Source organism: Typopeltis vanoorti, chromosome 19, assembly GCF_054136105.1.
Source record: "Typopeltis vanoorti isolate ZY-2024b chromosome 19, IOZ_Tvanoo_1.0, whole genome shotgun sequence".
Classification (NCBI taxonomy): Eukaryota; Metazoa; Arthropoda; class Arachnida; order Uropygi; family Thelyphonidae; genus Typopeltis; species Typopeltis vanoorti.
This window is the reverse complement of record NC_143567.1, coordinates 110,977,703-111,002,010: the sequence shown is the minus strand read 5'-3', so window position 1 is coordinate 111,002,010 and position 24,308 is coordinate 110,977,703. Positions and strand designations below refer to the sequence as shown.

General features: G+C 35.1%; 1 protein-coding gene across 5 annotated transcripts in view; it reads right to left on the bottom strand.

Moving 5' to 3' along the window:
• LOC150096442 (heterogeneous nuclear ribonucleoprotein R-like) overlaps positions 1-24,308 on the bottom strand; it is a 230,302-nt gene that overhangs the window by 157,186 nt on the left and 48,808 nt on the right. For all 5 annotated transcript variants that reach the window (XM_090409476.1, XM_090409475.1, XM_090409478.1 and 2 more), the window contains exon 3: positions 14,960-15,183. In XM_090409476.1, coding sequence (XP_090265602.1) covers positions 14,960-15,183 — 224 coding nt within the window. The remainder of the gene's footprint in view (positions 1-14,959; positions 15,184-24,308) is intronic.

Here is a 24,308-nt window from a genome sequence, read left to right as displayed (position 1 = left end):
TATAGTGAATTTGATCTTATTGTGTAGTGAGTTGATTTTGTTCAGAAACACAATTTTCCATGGTATCCTTCCAGATGATGAACACGTCATGGACTTATCTCCACCAAATTGACGGTTTTGGTAAAATGGTGGAAAGAATATCCTTTTCAAGTTTTTCCATAAAAAGGTCTGCACATGGTGGTGATAGCGGGCTACCCATGGGTAGACCTTCCGATTGTTTGTATACAGTGTTGTTAAATTTGAAGAAATTTGATTTCAGGCAATGATGAAACAACTTGTGTGATGTCTTGAGGGAAAAGATCTTTCATCTTTGATCTTTTCATTTACAAGAAACCCACAGATACAGGTAGATATCTACATTATTCGTCCAACCATCATAGATCACAAAAACACAGCATCATTCACATGCTCCATAATAGAGCCTTAAGGTCTATTCCAAAAGAAGCAGATGTTCAGAGAGAACTGTCACTAATAGCCACTCTATCTCTGAATGGATACCCTTCTAACATTTTAAACAAACTGCTATTTAAAGACAACCACCAACAATGTGTTACGGAGCCCCAATATGTGTCCACAGCTGTCATTCCATATATTAATTCAGTTTCCACAAAATTGGCAAGAATGTTAAAAGCTCATAACATCAGAGTGGTTTAAAAACCAACTACCATGATCAGACAAATCTTAAGATCATCCAAAGATGAGGTACCTTTCTTCAAATGTCCAGGAGTATATGAAATTCCATGCACGTGTGGCCTTTCTTACATTGGTCAGACTTCTAGAAGTTTTGAAATAAGACAGAAGGAACATGTGGGGGATGTCAATCACAATAGAATCATCATCACATCTGGTTTAGCTCATCATTTCTCAACATCAAATCGCGTTATAGATTGGAAAAAACAGTTCTATGCCTTACATCAAGAATGACTACAGACAGAGAACTTTCAAAGAAGCAGCTGTGGTACTACGCACAGGCAATAATTTAAATAGAATCAAGGTATTATTCTTAAAGACATATGGAAAAATCTCATCATCTCTCTCAGTTCAACAGAACTACACAACACGTGGTCATGTACCGGATACTGACTGAAGCATTCGAACGCATGCATGCCATCAAACATGAATGATCAAATGCAACGGCCTAACAGTTACTAAAGTGTATGTTTTACATGTAACTTAATGCATTTGTTTTCACACCAGTTCAGCCTTGAAAATGTTAGACAGTGGCTAGTGAAACTTGTTGGCTTTTTGTATATTTTATCATTTATCTTCTGGTCTTTTAACAATAAAAGTTTTAGTACATCGGACCAAATATGTACAATTTAAGGAACTTCCTCTTTTATTCACTAATTCTTATTGACAGTCTTAACTCTTCCAATTAAAAAAAAACTTACAGTTCTACGATTCCCTTTTCGGAATCTACTATAAATCTTCCAATTAACGTTTCCTCCAATATTCCTTTTAAAACGCCTACAGCAATATTTCCCTTTTATTTATCAATACTTATTCCACTTTGAAACTTAATAGTTCCACGATTCCTTTTTCGGAATATACTATTAATTTTCCTCTGACTGTCACATAAAAAAAATTCAAGTTCCCTTTGAACCTAAATATCTGCCCACCTGCGTTCTAAATTCCTTTCGAACACTATCTTGTTTATACCCATTGCTTCGATACCAAACTTGTCAGCTGTCAATCACACATCAAACTTCTCGGCGAGCATGCACACTCCTTGAAAATCGCAAGCGACAAACTAAATACTGTATAATGGCTGACATGGTGGTTTCCGTTAGCGACAAGAGAATGTCTTCATAAAAACACAAAACTTAATATTTTAAATTACAATAAAATTCCTGTAAGTAATACAAATATCAAATCTGGTAAGTACATCAATTTTTAACTGCTTTACATATCACTTTTGACAAAACAATTTCAATAACGAGCACATCACAAGTGCCGACAATGCGTGTTATGAAACTAAAATTAATAAACATTCTAACATAACCAATACGTAAAAATATTCAGAATTTTAAATTATGATTATTTTTACATCAGTTTCATCTTTCTCTAAAAATTTTTTTAAAAAAATTTTTTTTTAAATATTTAACCTATATCTAACTAAACTTTTAATGCTTATTCCATGGTCTTAAAAAATGACGTGATTCTTGCTCATCATTATTTACACAATCAGAATCGCTGGTTTCAGAATCATCTGATGCTAGAGATAATTCAGAATTTATATCTTCCAATTCACTATACTTACAAATTTAATTTCTATACTTTTCAAATATTTCATTTAAACTATTTGAATTATGCTCTAAATCTACAGAATCATCACTATCAGAATCAGTTTCTACAGGTTTCTGAGATTCTTTATCTATATTAACTAAATTAGAGGTATTTTCACATTCCTCTGGCTTATTTAACTCTATATTAACTAACCTATGATATTCTGCTATAATTTCATCCATGTTAGAGTCAGTTTGATTATCACCACTCTTACATTGTACATTATCTGAATTATGTACCCTGAGATTTCTAAAATTTCCTGCATTATGGTTTATTTTACAAAAATTTAATTTTCTCCTTTGCTGCATATTTGAATTATGAGCTTTAAAACTATTCCCTTTAATATTATTTGATTGTGAATGAGATGCACAATTAGTACTAGGAAAACAACACTCATCTTTCAATATTTTATTCATATTGTCTCCTAATGTAACTAAATTTCTACTCCCTAAAAAGTACCTTTTTAACCTATCAGAGTGTACACTTAAAATTTTACTAGGATTCTTGACATCTTGAATCTTAAAATTCACAGGAGAAAATTTGTCTAAAATTCTACATGGACCTAAAGCTTTCCTTCCTAATTTCCCAACTCTTTTTATACTAGATTTATCATCTAACAATACTAAATCTCCTGGTGCAAATGACTTATACTTTCTAAAACGATTTATATACTGCCTAGTTTTCTGAGAACTTAATCTACTTATTTCATCTACTAATCTGTGAGTAGTGGAAAATTTATCTACAGCTGTCTCCAGATACTCATTTATGTCATTATATCCTTTATTAGGAATGAATGAAACAAGTTCATTAGGAAAGATGGATCAAAGCCATATAAAGCAAAAGATGGTTTTTCTTTGATAGCAGAATGAAAAGCAGATCTACATGCAAATAATGCTTGAGAAAGATATGTATCCTAATCATTCATTTTAGTGTTTGCTAGATTGGAAAGTATTTGCTTTATATTTTTATTCAGCCTCTCACACATACCATTACACTGTGGGTGGTAAGGTGTAGTAAAAATCTTCCTAACGTTGAGTAATTTACATAACTGTAACAACAGTTCAGATGTGAAATTTGCTCCTTGATCTGAAAGTAAGGTCTAAGGAGTTCCATATCTACAAATAATCATATTCAAAAACTTTCTTGCAATAGTCTTTGCAGTTTGATCCTTCATTGACACTGCTTCAAGAAATCTAGTTAGCATGCCTATGACTACTAGAATATACCTATTGCTGTTTTTGGTAATTGGTAGTGGACCTACTACATCGATAGCAACAGCCTGAAAAGGTCTAGTTGGAATTGGAAATGGTTGTAATGGAGCTTTTCCTCTAAAAGGAGATATTATTTGGCATTTATGGCATCATTTGACATATGTGAGTATGTCACTCTTCATTCCTTTCCAGATGTAACGATCCTTTATTCTTTTCCAAGTTCTAGAAAATCCTTGGTTTCCTGCCAAGTCTGAATCATGGAAAGTGTACATAATCCAAGAAATCATTTCAGTTGGTGCCAATATTTTCATTTTCAATCTTCCATTTGTCTAGATAAGGGTAACCCATCTTTATCTAAATACAAGTTTTCCAGGTTTAAAAATGTATCCAGTTGAGTTTCATCCTTCAATACTGCTTCATAGATAGTTTTGAGTACAGGATCATCTTTCTGAGCTTGGACAATCTTATCCTTTTCCCAAATCTGTGAACTAGGTTCCATATTTTTTTAGAGTCTCAATATTAAACACTTGATCATTATCATTAGTGTCTTTAAAAACTTCAGGAGACTGCTCTAATTTTCCTTTGTCACCTGATGTCCTGTCCAAACAATATTCTAGTCAACATAAGGACACTGAATTATTAACAAAATTACATGCAAAACCATGAAGTTTCAGAAAATCAATTCCAAATATTACTTGTACATTTGGATTTGAGGATTCCGGAAGAATTATTAATGAATGACAAACTTTCAATGGAAAACAAGGAATTGAAATAAAAACATTGATTTGCTTATCTGCTGAAATTTCTGATTCAAATATTCCCTTTAATTTAATTGGATACCTTAAAACTGAAATGTCATTTGGAATTAGAGATTTAATTTTGTTAAACAAATTATAAGAAATGAGTAAAATATGTGCACCTGTGTCAAGTAAGATTTCACAAGGCACATCTTCAATAAACCCTTGTAAAACTGTCAAAGGATTACCTCCATTAGCATAAGGAGCTAATGATACATCAAACTCTCTTTTAGGGTTGGAGCTGTCTTTAGCTTTACCCATGTCTAATGAGTAGTTTGACATTTCTGTCCTTGCCAGTATATTGGAATAATAACTAATTCCAGATTTTTCTTTATTCTCTGATTTCCTATGTTGAAAACAAGATTTATCTCTAACATAACAGTCTTTAGCAAAATGACCCGGTTTATTACACCTAAAGCATTTTGAAACATATCTCCTATGAGATGCCTGTCAATACCATCAGATTTACAAGAGAAAGATTGATTATCTGTAAGATTATTGGATATTGTTAAATCCAATATCATCTTAAACAGAAGTTCCTGTCCTTGTACTATCTCTGTTGTCTTTCTATTTCTTCACTAAGAAATTTTCAGTTCTTCTAATTTTACCAAATCATGTGATTGTACTTTGGACTCAGATTCTGGAACATTTTCTGTTATATTTGCATAAATTTCCTTAGACTGTTTCTTTTTATTTGCACCTTTTAATTTATGAAACTTTCCTTCTCTCACTTTATTTGCAGCCACAATGCTAGGAGAATGAGTTTGATTATACTGAAAAGAATTTACCTGCTTATTATTTTCAGAATGAAATATATTTCCAAGTCTCTCTTCCCTATTCTTAACAATTTCAAAACACTGTTCAAGATTTTTAACCCTTTTCTTGTATGCTGTTTCTTTCAAATTATCTTTAAGGCCAAGCCTAAATTGATTAAACAGCAACCATTCCAAAGAGGATCTCTCTTCAGATGAAACATTAAATTCATGAGCAATGCTCCTAAGTCTATGATAGTATTCTGAAACAGATTCCCTATTACCTTGAATGCACTGATGAATTTTCCAAATGTTAGGCCCTAATTCTCTTACACTTGAAAATTCTGATATTAGCACACTTTTAAATGATGCATAACTGTCAGTGTCTCTCAGTAAAGGAGATGTGTTTAAGAATGTTTTGGCTTTGCCTAATAATTTACTACGTAGTATAATCATCATCATCATCAAATTCCTGCCATGTACCCTCAAGGGGTGTACAGGATATGACAGTACTACATGAAAAAATTACATCATTACTAACTTCCTATCTACAATTTTCCTCCAAATCAGTCTGTTACTTGTCAAGACTCCAACATTATCAGATCTTATATTTCTATCGTCTAAGGCACTTTGTACCGTATCAATCCACCTATATCTTGGTCTTCCTCTGGGTCGTTTTCCTGCCAACCTGGCAGAGAACACTTGTTTTGCTAATCTTTTCCTCTCCCATTCTATTTAAGTGACCATACCATCTGAGATTAGCTCTGCTAACGCATTCCTGTATGCTGACAATGTCAAGTTCTTTCCTAATATCCTCATTTTTAATATGATATTGCCATTGATGCCATCTGTTCACGCCTCTAATCTTTCTCAGGACTCTCATATCTGCGGTCTCTAGTCTTTGGTCAAGTGTTTTACTTCTGACCCAGCTCTCCGATCAATAAGTTAAAATTGGTTTGAACACAGTCTTGTATACAGCTAATTTAGTGTTCCGACTAATTTCTTTCTTATTCCATATGAATTTATTCAATTGACTTCCCACGATACCAGCTTTGCTGATTCTGTTGTCTATTTCTATATTTAGTTTACCATCTTCAGTAAAAATTGTGCCTAAGTAGCTGAAATGTTTTACTTGTTCCACAGGTTCTCCATTCACAACACAGTTGACATTTTCAATGATTCTGCCTATTTTCATTGTCTTTGTCTTTTTATTGCTGACCTTCATACCATATCTATTACAAAAGCTATTCAATTTAGTCAGGGAATCTTGCAGACTTGTAGTGGATTTATTTAGAAGTATAACATCATCTGCATAAAGCAAAGAGCTGACATTAACATCTCCAATTTTGATATCAGGTTTAATACCACATTCCTTCATAATGTGATCCATGTAGATAATGAATAACAGAGGGGATAATGTACACCCTTGTCTCACACCAGATTTAACATTAAACCATCTTCCTGTACTTCCTTCAATTCTAACTACTGACTCACAACTCAAATAAAGACTAAGTATTGCTTGATATAATGCCCCATTGACACCATATAACTGCAGCGTATTGAATAGCTTCTCTCTTGGCACCTTGTCATATGCCTTTTCCAAATCGACAAAACTTAAATACAGATCTTTGTTATATTCCTGTGCTTTCTCGACTATTTGTCGTAAAGTGAAGATCTGATCCTGACAGCCTCTATTTGGCCTGAATCCAGCTTGTTCTTCACCAAACTTTTCTTCCACAATTCTTCTCAACCGTTTCTCAAGTATACTTGCATAGATCTTGCCAGGAACACTCAGTAGGGAAATACCTCTGTAATTCTCACATTCAGTTTTATTTCCCTTTTTATATATGGGTACTATGAGAGCTCTACTCCAATCATCGGGAATTCGTCCCTCTGTCCACGCTTTCTGAACTATGCAGTGCAGCCACTGTAACTCTTATACCACCATACTTCAGCATTTCTGGTCGAATATCATCTACTCCAGCTGCCTTTCCACATTTCAAGCCTTTGATGGCTTTTTCTACTTCAAGTATGGATATGTATTCCTGACTGCATGCCTGGTCAGTGTTTTTTATCACTGTGCCGTCATCACTGGTTGTTTCATTTAGTAGTTTTTGAAAGTAATTACTCCATACTTCAAGGATATCTTTTTCTCCTGTTTTCATTTCACCTTTATCATCTCTAATTCCTTTTACAGCACTCCTTCCTCCATTCCTAAGCTTCTTCAACAACCTCCAGAATATTTTGCCACCTTCTTGATATTTATTTTCTATATTCTTGCCAAAGTCCTCCCATGACTTTTGTTTAGCTAGTTTTACACACTGTTTAGCTTTCTTACATTTGTCTCTGTATTCTGTAAGAGTAAAAGCTGACTTATTTGCCAGGAACTTTTGATATGCTTTCTTCTTTTCCTTCGCTGCCTCTTTAACTTCCTGTGTCCACCAGGGAGTTCTGATTTTTTTATCCTTGCACACAACCTCACCACATGCCTCTCTGGCAGAATCAATCAATGTTTCCTTCAGAGTTTGCCACCAAATCTCCAAGGTTTGATTCCTGTTCTCAAACTCTTTCATTTTCTTTTCAATAATATTTCTGTATTTTAGTCTACAGTTCACATCTGAGAGCTGCTCAACTTTTATTCGCTTTAAAACTTTCTTACATGTTATTCTTTTCAATATGAAATTCAATTTTATCCTGCTCAAGACTAAATAGTGATCACTTCCAATTTCAAATCCTCTGTACACTCTGGTGTCCTGCACCAGGGAGAAAACATCACTATCAACAATAACATAGTCAATGAGACTTTTCTTATTCCTAGCCTCTTCTCTCCATGTGAATTTGTGCACATTTTTGTGTTGGAACATGGTGTTAGTAATAACCAGTCCATGTCCTGAGCAGAAATCCAACAGATATTTGCCATTATTATTAGCTTTGCTCTTTTCTCCAAATTTTCCCAAAATATTTTTGTATGTCTCACAATCATTTCCTACTCTACTATTTAGATCCCCAACAAGGACCAACTTTTCCTTTTTTTCATTGTGTCAGTTGCTTTTTCTAAAGCCTCAAAAAATTCCTCCACTTCTACCTTAGTAGAACCTTCTGTGGGACCATAGGCACAAACAAATCTCATTGTCCAGTTCGCCATTCTCATATTTGCCCACATTACTCTACTTGAGACTGACTGCCATTCAAGAAGATTAGCCTCGTATTTTGTGTTGAATACTATCGCTACTCCTTCTTTTCCTTGATTGTCATTGCCTGAATATAACATTTCGTATTTATTGCTCAGAAAGATCTCACCAGTTTTGGTCTTTTTTGTTTCAGTCACCCCTATTATGTCGATCTGGTACTTATCTAATTCCTCAGCTAGCTCCATTTCTTTGCCATTCAGGCTTCTTACGTTGATAGTACCGATCTTTAACTCTGGTGATGTTGAGTTGGGGTTTGTTTTCAGATTTGTTCCAGTAGCTGACTTTTCGCTATTCGCCCTGGTTCCCTGGCGAAAACAACGGGGGCCTTGTTTAACCGGGCGACGCCCCAGCCGGCATGAAATTTTGTCATGTTGTATAATCATAGTATAATCGAATCGTTGTATAATCGAAGTATAATCAACAAATGAAAATCTGACCATTTTCCTATATCTCTAATTTTTTCTGCATATTTAAAAAAATGTTTCTACACTTTTACTACTATCTCCTGAGAAAGAATGTATTACTAAAGTTGAATTAATTAACCTAAAAAATTCCTCATCTTTAATTAAAGAAACTTCACAACTAAAATTGCTATATCCTGTAGCCATTTTACTTGAGTCAAGATTTACTTTCTGGATTCTAAAAATAAAGTTAAGTCATAACCAATCCTGTAGTTGACTGTACCATTGTTAATAATTGGTGGATTTTTATATATAAACTATTCACAGATATTATCATATTACTGATCCTACCATAGAGATAATCTCTGTTTCTAACAATTAGTTTTTTTAAATTTCGAGTGTATTTATACATTATTATATGCACAAGGGATCACTCCAATTGGTGCAATGATCTTAACTCTTTCAGAATCCAAAATCACTGACTCAAGACCAAAATACAAAATAAACACAACAAAAACAATATATATATATATATATATATATACACTTCAAACAAATATTACATAACTAATTACAAAATTAATTGGATCCAAGGCCTTTTAAAAATAAACTTACACTAAGACTAGACTAAACACTTTGTTTGCACAATGACAAAATGTACATAGTCAGTTTCTCTCTCTGTGAAGGCCTCCCTTTTCTGAAAATATATGACGTTATTCTTCATTTTTACAGGATCCTTTTTTTATCACTCATGTAGTACACATTAAATCTTCCTGACTCAATTCCGTCTCTTAGATCCAACTTCCTAATCAAAGTTTTCTCGAACATTACTCATCATCAATCAAATTCCTGCCATATACCCTCAAGGTGTGTACAGGATACGATAGTACTACATGAAAAAATTACATCATTACTAACTTCCTATCTACAATTTTCCTCCAAATCAGTCTGTTACTTGTCAAGACTCCAACATTATCAGATCTTATATTTCTATCGTCTAAGGCACTTTGTACCGTATCAATCCACCTATATATCTTGGTCTTCCTCTGGGTCGTTATGCTGCCAACCTGGCAGAGAACATTTGTTTTGCTAATCTTTTCTCTCCCATTCTATTTAAGTGACCATGCCACCTGAGATTAGCTCTGCTAACACATTCCTGGATGCTGACAATGTCAAGTTCTTTCCTAATATCCTCATTTTTAATCTGATATTGCCATTGATGCCATCTGTTTATGCCTCTAATCTTTCTCAGGACTCTCATATCTGTGTTCTCTAGTCTTTGGTCAAGTCTTTTACTTCTGACCCACCTCTCAGATCCATAAGTTAAAACTGGTTTGAACACTGTATTGTATACAGCTAATTTAGTGTTCCAACTAACTAATTTCTCTCTTATTCCATATGAATTTATTCATTTGACCCACCATACCAGCTTTGCTGATTCTGTTGTCTATTTCTATATTTAATTTACCATCTTCAGTAAAAATCGTACCTAAATAACTGAAATGTTTTACTTATTCCACAGGTTCTCCATTCACAACACAGTTGATATTTTCAATGATTCTGCCTATTTTCATTGTCTTTGTCTTTTTATTGCTGACCTTCATACCATGTCTATTACAACAACTATTCAATTTAGTCAGAGAATCTTGCAGACTTGTAGCAGATTTATTTAGAAGTATAACATCCGCATAAAGCAAAGAGCTGACATTAACATCTAAAATTTTGATATCATGTTTAATACCACTTTCCATCATAATGTGATCCATATAGATAATGAATAACAGAGGGGATAATGTACATCCTTGTCTCACACCAGATTTAACATTAAACCATCTTCCTGTACTTCCTTCAATTCTAACTGCTGACTTACAACTCAAATAAAGACTAAATATTGCTTGATATAATGCCCCATTGACACCATATAACTACAGCGTATTGAATAGCTTCTTTGTTGGCACCTTGTCATATGCCTTTTCCAAATCGACAAAACTTAAATCCATATCTTTGTTATATTCCCATGCTTTCTCGACTATTTGTCGTAAAGTGAAGATCTGATCCTGACAGCCTCTATTTGGCCTGAATCCAGCTTGTTCTTCACCCAGCTTTTCTTCCGCAATTCTTCTCAACTGTTTCTCGAATATATTTGCATAGATCTTCCCAGGAACACTCAGTAGGGAAATAACTCTGTAATTCTCACATTCGGTTTTATTGCCCTTTTTATATATGGGTACCATGAGAGCACTACTCCAATTATCAGGAATTCGTTCCTCTGTCCAGGCTTTCTGAACGATGCAGTGCAGCACCTGTAAGGCTTTTATACCACCATACTTTAGCATTTCTGGTCGAATATCATCTACTCCTGCTGCCTTTCCACATTTCAAGCCTTTGATGGCTTTTTCTACTTCAAGTATGGATATGTATTCCTGACTGCATGCCTGGTCAGTGTTTTTTACCACTGTGCTGTCATCACTGCTTGTTTCATTTAGCAGTTTTTCAAAGTAATTACTCCATACTTCAAGGATATCTTTTTCTTCTGTTTTCGTGTCACCTTTATCATCTCTAACTCCTTTTACAACACTCTTTCCTCCATTCCTAAACTTCTTCAACAACCTCCAGAATATTTTGTCACCTTCTTGATATTTATTTTCTATATTCTTGCCAAAGTCCTCCCATGACTTCTGTTTAGCTAGTTTTACACAGTGTTTAGCATTCTTGCATTTGTCTCTATATTCTCTAAGAGCACAAGCTGACTTATTTGACAGGAACTTTTGATATGCTTTCTTCTTTTCTTTCACTGCCTCTTTAACTTCCTGTGTCCACCAGGGAGTTCTGATTTTATTATTCTTGCAGACAACCTCACCACATGCCTCTCTGGCAGAATCAATCAATGTTTTCTTCAGAGTTTGCCACTGAATCTCTAATGTTTCATTCCTGTTCTCAAACTCTTTCATTTTTTCTTCAATAATCTTTATGTATTTATATATGTTATTGTTTTCAATATGAAATTCTATTTTATCCTGCTCAAGAGTAAATAGAGATCACTTCCAATTTCAAATCCTCTGTACACTCTGGTGTCCTGCACCAGGGAGAAAACATCACATCAACAATAACATAGTCAATGAGACAATTTTTTTTATTCCTAGCCTCTTCTCTCCATGTGAATTTGTGCACATTTTTATGTTGGAACATGGTGTTAGTAATAACCAGTCCATGTCCTGAGCAGAAATCCAACAGATATTTGCCATTATTATTAGCATTGCTCTTTTCTCCAAAATTTCTCAAAACATTTTTGTATGTCTCACAATCACTTCTTACTCTGCTATTTAGATCCCCAACAAGGACTATCTTTTCCTTTTTCATTGTGTCAGTAGCGTTCTCTAGAGCCTCAAAAGATTCCTCCACTTCTACCTTAGTAGAACCTTCTGTTGGACCATAGGCACCAAATAAGTCTCATTGTCCAGTTCCCCATTCTCATATTTGCCCACATTACTCTACTTGAGACTGACTGCCATTCAAGAAGATTAGCCTCGTATTTTGTGTTGAATACTATGGCTACTCCTTCTTTTCCTTGATTGTCATTGCCTGAATATAACATTTTGTATTTATTGCTCAGAAAGATCTCACCAGTTTTTGTCTTTTTTTGTTTCAATCACCCCTATTATGTCCATCTGGTACTTATCTAATTCCTCAGCTAGCTCCATTTCTTTGCCATTCAGGCTTCTTATGTTGATAGTACCAATCTTTAACGCTGGTGATGTTGAGTTGGGGTTTGTTTTCAGATTTGTTCCAGTAGCTGACTTTTCGCTGTTTGCCCTGGTTCCCTGGATAAAACAATGGGGGCCTTCCGGGCGACACCCCAGCCTGCATGAAATTTTGTCATGTCGTACCATCGTTTTTTATTTTGGTTTAACTAGTAAGCATACAATTTGGTCGGCTAAATCCCAAATTGCCAGCCCATCCTCGTTCATTCAGTATCCAAGTAGATACCCAACGGGTGCACCACGAGAAGGTGAGGATTGGACATTAGGTCAGAAGCCTTGTACGGTTCTCCTCATTCCTTTAAAGGCTATGTGGAAGTCTCCTCTCAGTTATACAGCTCTGACCCTTAAGTACCCCTCTAACATAACCAATACGTAAAAATATTCAGAATGTTAAATTATGATTATTTTTACACACCCCCATTTGTTCTAATTTGATTAAGAGAGTTCGATGGGTATTCTGTCAAATGTGTTCGCAAAATCCAACATAATCATCGTGTAGCCATTTCCTTTGTCCAACTCAATTGTCACTCTATTATAAAAAGTTAGTAAATTACTAAGGCATGACTGACTCTTAAAGCCATGTTGCCCCTCATACAGTACCATATTTGTATTCATCCATTCTTGAATTCTCCTTTTGACTAATTTTAATAGTACTTTTGCCACTACTGCTGAGATACTGATTGGTCTATAATTTGCTACTGCAGTCTTAGAATCTCCCTTATGCAATGTAATTATTTTGCCCTCTTTCCACTCCCTTGAAACACTACTAGCTGAGACAAATTAAACAGCATAGGCACTGCCAGTTCCCTTGAACATTCTCACATAACTGAAGCTGATAGCCTATCTAATTCAACAGAGTATTTATACTGAGATTCTGCAATATTCTAAGAACTTTAAATTCATCCACCTCTGTTCCCACATTAGTGTCTGTCACATATGTTACAGCAGTAACCTCACTAGGATGATAAACCTAAATCTCAGTATCTCAACTATTTTATCTGCTTCTCTCACCTGATCACCATCATCACTCTTTTAAGGTTAATCTTTCATAGTTATTCTTCCTCTTACTTGCCAGAAAACAAAAGAACTCTTTGCGATTTCATTTGGCCTGCATGGCTAGAATTATTCTCGTAACCTGATTTTGCCTTCCTCACCATGCTGGTCACCTTTCTCCTTATATACCATCCACAGCAACTCATGCTTAATGATATTACTCATCCACCTAACTTCAACCTGATTAACCATGCTTACCTTAGGTTTAGAGTTTAATATTGCTTCCTCTAGATGCCTCTTAACTATCTCCCATGCACTACAGTCATACCCCAAAGTGGGACCAACAAAAAGCACGTAACTCGAGTATAATTTTGCATACAAACATAAAATATTAGTTAAATGGGACCAAAGGTTTACAAAAACACGTATTTTTTTTAAGAAATACAAACATAATTGTAGTTTTTCATACATAAAAAAAAAAAAGTTATTTCGATGTCAATGGTTTCATAAAATTTAATAGATTCGTCTGATGTCATGCAAAATTTCTTCATAGCAAGCTAATGATTTTTTTATTCCTTACCTTGTGGCTACAATTCATTCCTCGTTAGAATCTATGTCCTCCAAAATCTGTAAACCTTTCTTTTATGATTGTTCTTACTGTGGATTCCTGTAGATCAAACTTCTTTGCTAACTCACAAGTTTTCATTTCACCTTCAAAATTCTTAATAATGTTGAGTTTTGTTTCCAAAGTCAATGCTTTTCTTTTCTTGCTAGCTGTAGAAGAATCGGACTTGCTTCCTTTGGACGACATTATTATTTTTTATGTGATAAAATTTTTATCAAGAACATAACATTAAACAATCGCAAGGTTTATGGACTATAAAAATCGTGTATGAATGGAGACCGCGCGAAACACGTCAGTGCTTGTTCACAGCATTTGCGACACTGGCGAATGCGGCCGGCGTCAGAAAGATACGACTAGTGGTGAGGCGTGAAGCAGGATGGGAATACGTACGTATATGAAACCGCGTAACTCCGGATTCGCGTAAGTCGGGGTATGACTGTACTAACATCCTTGCCTTGCAGGATTTTTATGACATGACACAGATTTAAACTTGTTAAAATCATCTGCCTTTATTTTCCTGATTGTGTGTTTTATACCATGCTGTAACCGCTTGTTTCATTTAGCACTCTTTCAAATTAATTACTCCATTAGAAAGAAATGTTATATTAAAAAACATGCAAAATAGAAAAGCTTGTGAAAATTTCATCACATTAACTCTTGCTTAGTTTTTCAGTGAGGTAGCTGTGATCACTGCAAACAGAATAATTAAAAATTTATATTTGTAGAAAAGTTAAAGGAAATGTATCCCTTATTCAAATTTAAAAACCTTCAAAATAAATGAAGTGAAAGCATGCAAACCTTTCATGGCTTGCAGGTTTTAAAATGAGATCCACTTCTATCCCAGTGTTCACTTAGTTTTACAATTCATGTTATATTCTTAGTAACATATTACCATTTTTGAAATAATGTTTTTCACTACTATGTTATTATGTTAACTCCTACCTTAATTTTATCTTCATCAGGTCCTTTTGCAGAAGATGCTTGTGCACCAAGTTTTGTTTTCTGCCTGTATGTTTTCATGATGCCGCAGAGATAAGCACTTTTGTTGGAAACGTGTTCTAGGCTACTTTCAATAAATTCTGCTAAAACAGCAAGAGCACCCTCCACTGGAAATTCTTTTAGGGCTTCTAATGCCCTTTCATCTAATTCCGAATATGCCAACTTACCTGAAAACATAACAAAATATAAATTAATATTGAAAACTCTTCAAATGAAAGTTATCAATGTACTGTTCATCAAACTAAAAAATAAGAACATTTTATGATGACTCCACATTCTTTTCTTAAATGTCTATATAGCATGTCAACTTCAACTATCACAATCTATGGCAAGTCAAATAAAATAAGTTAATAAAAGTAGCTATACAGTAAGCTGAACTATATTATGTTAGGCTCTGAATAACCAACCTGATGGTTTCATTTCATTGCAAAATATTTTGCGTTTCATCAATTATTCACAAAACTGATGCAAATTTCCCAATGAAAATTATGAAAAAAGCTGGTCTGATTGGCCGAGTGGTTAGCGTATCACTCTCCAGTCAAAATACTAGTCGTGGTGGTGGTGGACAGTAGATGGCATTGGTGTAGAAGTTGTGGATCGATATAGCTGGTGGAGACAAAGTTGTAGAATAGGTGCCCTCCCTTGATGAGTCTTTCGACTCCCTGGAGATATCATGTAATAGTAATAATAATAATAAATAAAAGCATTTGTTGAACTTACTATTAAGTTTCATGAATTCCACTTAGTCAACAGAAGTGCAACTGTTACTGTTAATGTAAGCTTCAAAAAACTGACAACTGCAACTGCTTAATTTTAAATGCAAGTTATTTTTTTATCACCCCACTCCTAAAAAAATAAAAATAAAAAAGCATGCATATTCAAAATTCTACATCGAAGTATTACTTTGGAAGAATTTTGCACTTTCAGTGTCTAATATTGCAGGAGAAGGTGGGGGGGGGGATACTCAAATTTCATACATCCACTTGTACTCAAACATTGTGACCAGAGATAACACCTGGCCTTTATCATCTTTATAATTTTCTATACTAGGCTGGCACTAATTCCAATGCATGGAAGTAAGCATGCATCTATCCTATCCTTTCCCATAGGAATATGCCATTCAACTAACAACCAAATGCCACTACATCAATCTTCTCCACTCAGTAACCAGAAGTATGGATTGTGACAACCAAGAGCCACAGATGACCTTAGCCTACAATATCATTCACTGGATGCATGCTACAGAATTTTTTGGAGAAATATGTGCTATCGCTCTTGCCATTTCCAGAGCCTTTTCATCATTTTTCTCATTGAATCTTACTAAGCAAACTGCTATCCTTCGGCCTACCTGCCACTCACTCTAACTGAATAGTTAGCTTCCTATCTTCTTTCATCATGATGGACAGTTCCTTTTTTTCAAGCTTTACCAACAATGTAGGAGTGCCTCTGGGATCTGTTCTATCATCTAGCCTCTTTCGCCTACACACAAATTACCACATCCTTGCTAGTGATAGTACACTCTATGAATCCTATTCATTTGACAAACTATGCAATGCTCAGGCATCCCAAGCTTCAAGATCATCTGCAACTACTGCTTTAACACTATTCCCACATCATTCCTTATTGGGGCAACAATAACATTGTCACCTTAAGGTTCAATTAAGCATTAAGCCCTTTGGTCGGAAAGGCCTTAATGCAGGCCTTTCCGACCAAAGGGCTTTGTCTATACTAAATGAGCTACGAATTATTTCCTGTGTGCTGGAATAGAATAACGAGGCTCTTGTATTCTATTCTGGCACACAGGAAATAAATGTATTAAGACATCCTCATAATGGTTTCCTTAGCCTCTAAAAAGCCAAGCATTCTTTTCTACTCAAAATGCTATTTTTCATTCACCCAATTACTAACTATATAAATCTCCAATCTTCCCATCTTTAGAATATCATTAACATGTTTGGGGTAGTATATCCAAAATTCTTGAGATCAATGCAGCATATAGATGATCCCTCCTACATAAGACTTATTTCTTCTAGGAGAAATGCTATTTCTGCTCTGTCTTTTCTACAACTACTTCCATGGTCACTGCTCCACAGAACTGGCATTCATCATTTTCTCCAACATTCCTTTTCAATACAGGATTGATAAAATCAATCATTTATTGATTTTATCAATAAATCAAAGCTTCTCAGGAGACAAAATGTGGGACACAACTGATGCTGTGTATATATTATTATTATTATAAACAGAGACCTCCAGAGAGTCAGCAACTCATCAAGGGAGTCGTATACTTCACATACCAGCTATCATACTTACTCTTGAATTCATTCACACTGCATGCATACACACAACATCCAATTGCAATCCATCCCAATCACACACCACCCTGTGAGAGAAAAATCTAGCCCTCATCCCCTTCTTAGCAGCTTTCAAGGATGCCTCTCTTGTCCTTCCCTCATGCTCCATAAAATGAAAAATTCCATCAACTGAAATCCTGTATGACCCTTTAAGAAGTTTGTAAGTCTCATCACATCATCCTTCATTCTCCTGTTAGCTAGTGCTGCAGTCTACAAATTCCCAATCTGTCATCATAATCAGTATTCCACAATCCTGATATAATTTTTAACACTGTCCTTTACACTCTCTTCACTGTATCAGAATCACAATGGAAACCAGGAAACTAGACATGCACCCAATAGTTCAAGTGAGGTTATATCAAGGCCTTGTAAAGAGGCAAAATGACATCCATAGCTTTACATGTGAAAGTTTGTTTCCGCATTGCAATTATCTTTAGAGTTGTATTTGCAATCTTTGCTACATGGCCCTGAACTTCAACTTCCTATCTACTAACACTGCAAGATCCCCAGCCTGATCAGTTTCTTCTAGCATAATCCAACCAATATAATACAACATTGGATATCTAATCACGCCGAAGTACACAACTTTGCATTTACTGACATCCATTTTCCTGTGCCCACAATTCCAGCCTATTCAAATCATTCTGCAAGTACTGCACATCAGCAGCATTCATGATAACCCTACCTATCTTTGGATCATCAGCAAATAGCTGTATGTCGCCAGTCAAACCCTTCCCAATATTATTCATGTACAAATTAGATAAGAGTGGGTAAGGACTGATTCTTGTGGTATGCCACTAGAATGAGCTTTCTTTAGTAAACCCATGTTGTTCATTACAAAGTAGATTCACTGCCAGCCCATTTCTGAATGAGAGCCCAAACCAATTTTTTCAATATCTTCAGCCACTCCCGAGATACTGATTAGTTCATAGTTGGATACATCGATCTTTGCACCACCCTTATGCAATGGGATCGCCATACATTCTTTCCATTACTGCGAAATCTTCTCTATTCTTAGACTGAAATTATATAGCCTGCTCAAAGGAATAGCAAGTTCAAATGAACACTCTTTTAGCACCCATGATGATATCCTATCAGTCCTTACTGATGAACTGTTATTCAGTTTGTGCAACAGTTCTCATATCTCCTCTTCGTACACCAGAGTTTCTTCATTCAGTGAAGAGATATATAATAATTCAGATCAAAAAGCAGCATTCTTTGGATCTATATGAAATCAGGATATGAATTCTACTGTATTCATTATGGTATTATCTCTTTTACTGAAAAAGTCAAATACATTTTGGGTTAAACTGCTTATTGAAATTTTATGGTTGGCTCTCTGAATGAAACTATATGAATCCATGAGTATTCTTTTTATATAAGGGGCGTATATTCAGTATGTGCAGTGCACACCCAAGGAATAACAATTTCACTGATATATTTTTGAATTTATTCCTGTTAAAGACTCCTAATTGTTTGCTGGCTTCATGTGATTACTAAAATTAAACACAATTTATGAATACTCATGAAGAGGAAAACATTGTATGACATTTGTGTTAATAGACCAGGTGTGCCATCCCAAATATGGACACCTTTGGGCCCTTCAAACAGACATGCAGATGGCGCAGCATATCAAATTCATAGCATTCCAGTAGTTTTAAACAACCCAGAAGGAGAGGTAGGGTGTGCACTGAGATAATAGCACCCAGAAGTCATTAGTGGCTGCAATTGGTTATTGCATGAAGCAATACAACTGAACATTGTGATTTGTCATGAGTTGCATCTGTTTTACATGCATGAAGTGTGAACTGGCGTGTTTAAGACACCGATATAGACAAGTTTGTAATATATATTCTATAAATCATTTTATAACTTTTTGCCCATATTTACAATGGGGAACTTGAGTTGACAATGTATTGAATGTCCAGTTTTCTGCTAGAGCTTTTGCAGATTTAGCATTTCTCTTCAGTCACTGTCAACCCATTTAAAAATCTTATCAAATTTCAAGTTTGCCAATGATAATCTAATCTCACCACAAGGCTATGTTTCAAGCACGTCGTGAGAAACACCCTTTGGTGCTTCTCACGACGTGCTTGAAACATAGCTATTGTTCATTTGATCCTTATGCTCTCCATATCATAATTATATTAATTGATAAATTAAAGTATTCAAAGTAATCCTAAAATTAATTGCATTGGACATAAGATGAGCACACAATGTACTCTTAAAACTTTGATAAATATACATAGATAAAAATAGAATCACACAATCAAATTGACGTGAATTTTGTAGTGGAGTTTCATAAGCCATATGATGTCACTGATATGTGTGTATATATATTTCATGCTTAATGGATATTCTGAAAGAATTATTAAAAAATTGCTTCTTAATCCTCCTATCATCACACAGAAGAAATAAATACATTTAAAGGCAATATATCTATTCCTTACATAAGTTCAGTTTCACAAAAATTAGCCAAGGTTCTAAGAAAATACAATATCAGAACTTTGTTCACTCCACTTCAAAAAAATCCGCTCCTTAATAGGCCACCCAAAACCTTGTCATCATCACCTTAAATATCCTGGTGTGTACAAAATATGGTGTGATTGTGATATTCCTTATTTTGGCCAGACGGACAAATCTATTGAATTACGTATGGAGGAATACATGACGGACATTGCTTACAAGAGACAGCGAGACAGTGCCTTATCAAGCCATATCCTTTTCTCAGCTGATCCTAATGATGAACCAAGTCCTACAGTCCGCTAGGACAGATCTACTAACATCTTTCGTTGCCATGATGAATCGGAGAAAAAAAATCGTAGAATCTAGGGAAATCATCCTCAACCTTGAACATCTAAATAATAACTTGAGCTACAACCTCCCAGATAGTCATTCAGCTGTAATCATGTACTGGCATTCATGATTACATGTTGCATTGTTGGGAGAGTGCTGCAAGCACACACTCTCCCAACAATGCAACAAATGAAAGAACAGCTTTAAATACAACTACAAAGTTTCATGCTAATTATGTATAGAGACTCTCTATGTTGTTCATAGTTTTTTTAACCTTCAGTGTTTAGTGTTTTTTCTTTTCTTTTATAATGTCACCTGATGAAGGCTGTTATAAGCTGAAACTAGTCGTGTTTTACTATTAAACCCCCTTTTTTTACCTAACTCTCGGTTTAACTCATTCAACTCTATTTTACAATATATATATATATATATATATATATATATTCAGTGAGAGCATTCCATAACCTGAAGAATGCGAGATGGACATTATGAATGCACTATTTCATGAACAGTGAAGCAACAAAACCTATAAAGCTATGCCTGTGACAGAAAAGGCTCAAAACACTACATTAGTATAAATGATAGGCTAAGGATTTTATTTACAGGGCATTTCAAAAGGCTGTATACAATTTTGCAGGAGAATAGAGAATAACTCGGAAGATATACAAAAGCTGAGCTAGTTCATAATGTATTGAAACACATCAATTTTTGGTTCACATAAATTTATTACTTAATGATAACACTAAATGGTGTGATAAGTCACACTATTTAAAAATGCCATTTCAATGGTGCAGGGTGAGCACTTTGTGTTTTGGTTTGAGAAAACAAAGTATGCAACACATGTTCAGAGGAATTTCAGCACACAATACAGCAAAGAACCTCCTAGTAGGTGCACAATCTACATGTAGCAAGAGACTTGTGAAAACATGCTGTTCTGTGCGTTATCCAACGGGAAAGCCGTGTGCTGCCAATGCTGTTGTGGAAGAAGTTCGGGAAAGTGTCCACATAAGCCCGGGAAGGTCAACTAGAGAGGCATCTCGTAAAATTGGAATTCCACATGCGACTATGTGGCATGTTTTATGATACTGCCTACATTAAAGACCTTACAAATTTACCCTCATATAATATTTGAAGAAAGACAATGAGATGTGCCATGATTTCTGTATGGAAACGATCAGTAGGATAGAACAAAATGAGGACTTTTTGGACACCATTGTTTTCAGTCACAAGTGCACTTTTCACGTGCGAGTGAATAAACACTAATTGCATAATTTGGGGAAGTGAAAACCTACACGCCATCATAGAACATGTTTGAGGCTAATGTTTTTTGCAACATAAGCAAGAAGAAAGTGCATGGACCTTTTTTTCAGTCTACCGTTACTGGTGGTGTATCTCGACATGCTACAAGGGTAGCTAATACCACAATTAGACAATGATGACCATGACTGATGCTTATATTTCCAGGAAGATAGAGAACCTCTTGATTACCTGACAGACATAAGGTCGTACCTCAACATCCGTTTTCCAGGCAAATGGAAGATAGAGGGGGGGGTGTCTAACATGCCCACTGCACTCACCCCCCCCACCTTACATCATTAGATTTTTTCTTGTGGGGCTTTGCAAAAGATTGAAGTTATGTCAGATATGCTCTGCCAAGTGTCGCAGGAAATTTATTAGATGGGACATCTGCAGAATTACTGGAGGCAGTCATATCGAACTTTAACTGTGTTGTAACTTCAGGTGTTACACTACATTTGCACGGTAATAAAAATTGTTCATCTATCACTATTAACCTTCTACTGTCATTCAAAGTTGTAATCCTTTTTGCAACACCCTATATATATAAACCTCACTTTAAATCCAGATATGAACCGAGAGATCTTGTTATTGAGATAGCACCATGAAGGTACACAGTATTTATATTCTACTGAACTGTATTAACTTACAGCCCCCCCCCCCTCCCCATTTATTTAAATCTTATAAAATCAAAGGCATTAAAAACTACTACATTAGTGCCCCAATTTCTTAATGACTCACGATTCCTTATATCTTCAAAGCAATATAAAAACATTATCAATAATATATTACTTTATAATAGGTATTCAGTATGTGAGTATGTTACATTTTAAATAACTAAATTTAACACATCAAAACATCCTCAACATCCAATCTTCATGTAACATTACTACAAGCAGATTTAACACATACAAGGGCCACAAGTTCACATGTATTTATTCTGAAAACAATCAAAAGATATTTAAGGTTCACAAATCAAAAGATAGTGCTGAAGATAATGCTGTATTCCTCAAAAAATAGTTTCTTATATATTATTATACAAGTATTCCATGGAGACCAAACTCATTATGAGAGAGCCATTATTCATACAATTGCTATCATGCATGCCATGTCAAGTGTCATCTCCATCTGTTTCTCTCATGAGTTGTTCTGTGCACAGTTCAAGCCCAGCCAGTCGTTTATATTATTACACAGGCACCTCCATGGAGACCCAAGACTGTTATGGGAGACCCAAACTATCGACACAATACCTATTATACCTTTCCTTGAAACCATTAACAGAAAAACCACTCACAACAACCAATTCCATCCATTCACCCAGTCTTCAAGCAAAAAATCTAGCCCTCATTGTCCTTGCTAACCACACTTACCCAACTTCCTGGGATGACCTCTTGTTCTGTCCAAACTAGCCAAGTGTTGAAACATTTCCCTTGCATCAATCCTATAAAATTCTTTGAGTAACTTAAATGTTTCTATCAAATTCCTCCTTTTTTTGCATATTAACCAACTTTTGCAATCTGAAACTCTTCAGTATATCTTCAGAGGGAGCATTCCAGACCAATTACAATCTTGGTCATTCACCTCTGGATCCTCTCCACCACATCCTTATCCACAAGAAACCCAGGTGACCAGACCTGAGCATAGTAATCCAGATGTCATAGTTTCAAGGTTTTATAAATAGGAATGATAACTTCCTTATCTTTGCTTGTTAGTGTATTCTTGAATAACCGAATAATCCTGTAAGCAACCCTGGCTACATAAGCAATATGCCCTCTAAACTTCAGCTCTCTATTTTTAACTACCCCAAGATCACTGGCTTCTAGTGATTTCACATTTGTTAATCTATGTTTACATATTTTTTATAAATAAATCACCAAAACAAAATTTCAAAACTTAAAATAAATACAATTTCGATCTATCAAATGGACTTATTTTCGAGAAGTGTTTCATCCAGTCCAATTTCATTCCATTCCATTCCAATAAATTTCCAGGAACACATTTCCCCAGTTGTGGTACACAGCTTGTAATCTTTGTATCCCAAAACACATAATTTTACACTTTTCCACATTAAATCAACATCAATTATGTTTTGCTGATACTGTCAGCTTATTTAAATCATCCTGCAATTTCTCTTGCTGATTACCCCACCTAACTATTACCCCACCAACTTTGCATCATCAGCAAACAACTAAATATCTTCCTTCAAATTATTTCCTTTATCATTTATGTATAAATTAAACAGCAGTGGTCTAAACACCACTAGTCACCTGTCTTCTGCTCCACCATATAATAATTTTTGATATCTGCCCATCAGCTACCATTTTATCCATATCCATCCCCATTTGTTTCAGTTTGCATTATAGAGTTCCTTGTGGAACCATGTCAAATGAGTTTAAAAAATCCAGCAGTATAACCATATAGCCATTCCCTATATCCAATTCAGCTGTAACCATATTATAAAAAGTTAATAGATGACTAAGGCATGACTGACCCATCACAAAGCCATGCTGCACCTCACTGAGTATCATATTCTTATCTACTCATTCTGAATTTTCTTTTTAACCTACTTTTCCAATGCTTTTACCACCCTCTAAGATATCGATTGGTCTAATTTGTTAGCACAGACTTAGATCCTGCATAATGCAAAATTATTTTGCCCTCCTTCCACTTTCTTGAGAACTAAGCTAAGCTGGGACTTAAATTAAATAGCATATTCAAAAGGTATAACCAGTTTGCCTGCACAATCTCGTAAAATGGAAGCCGATATCCCATCCAATCACACAGCTGTATTTGCATTCAGATTCTGCAATATACTAAGACTTTCAATTCTTCAAACTCTGTTCTCA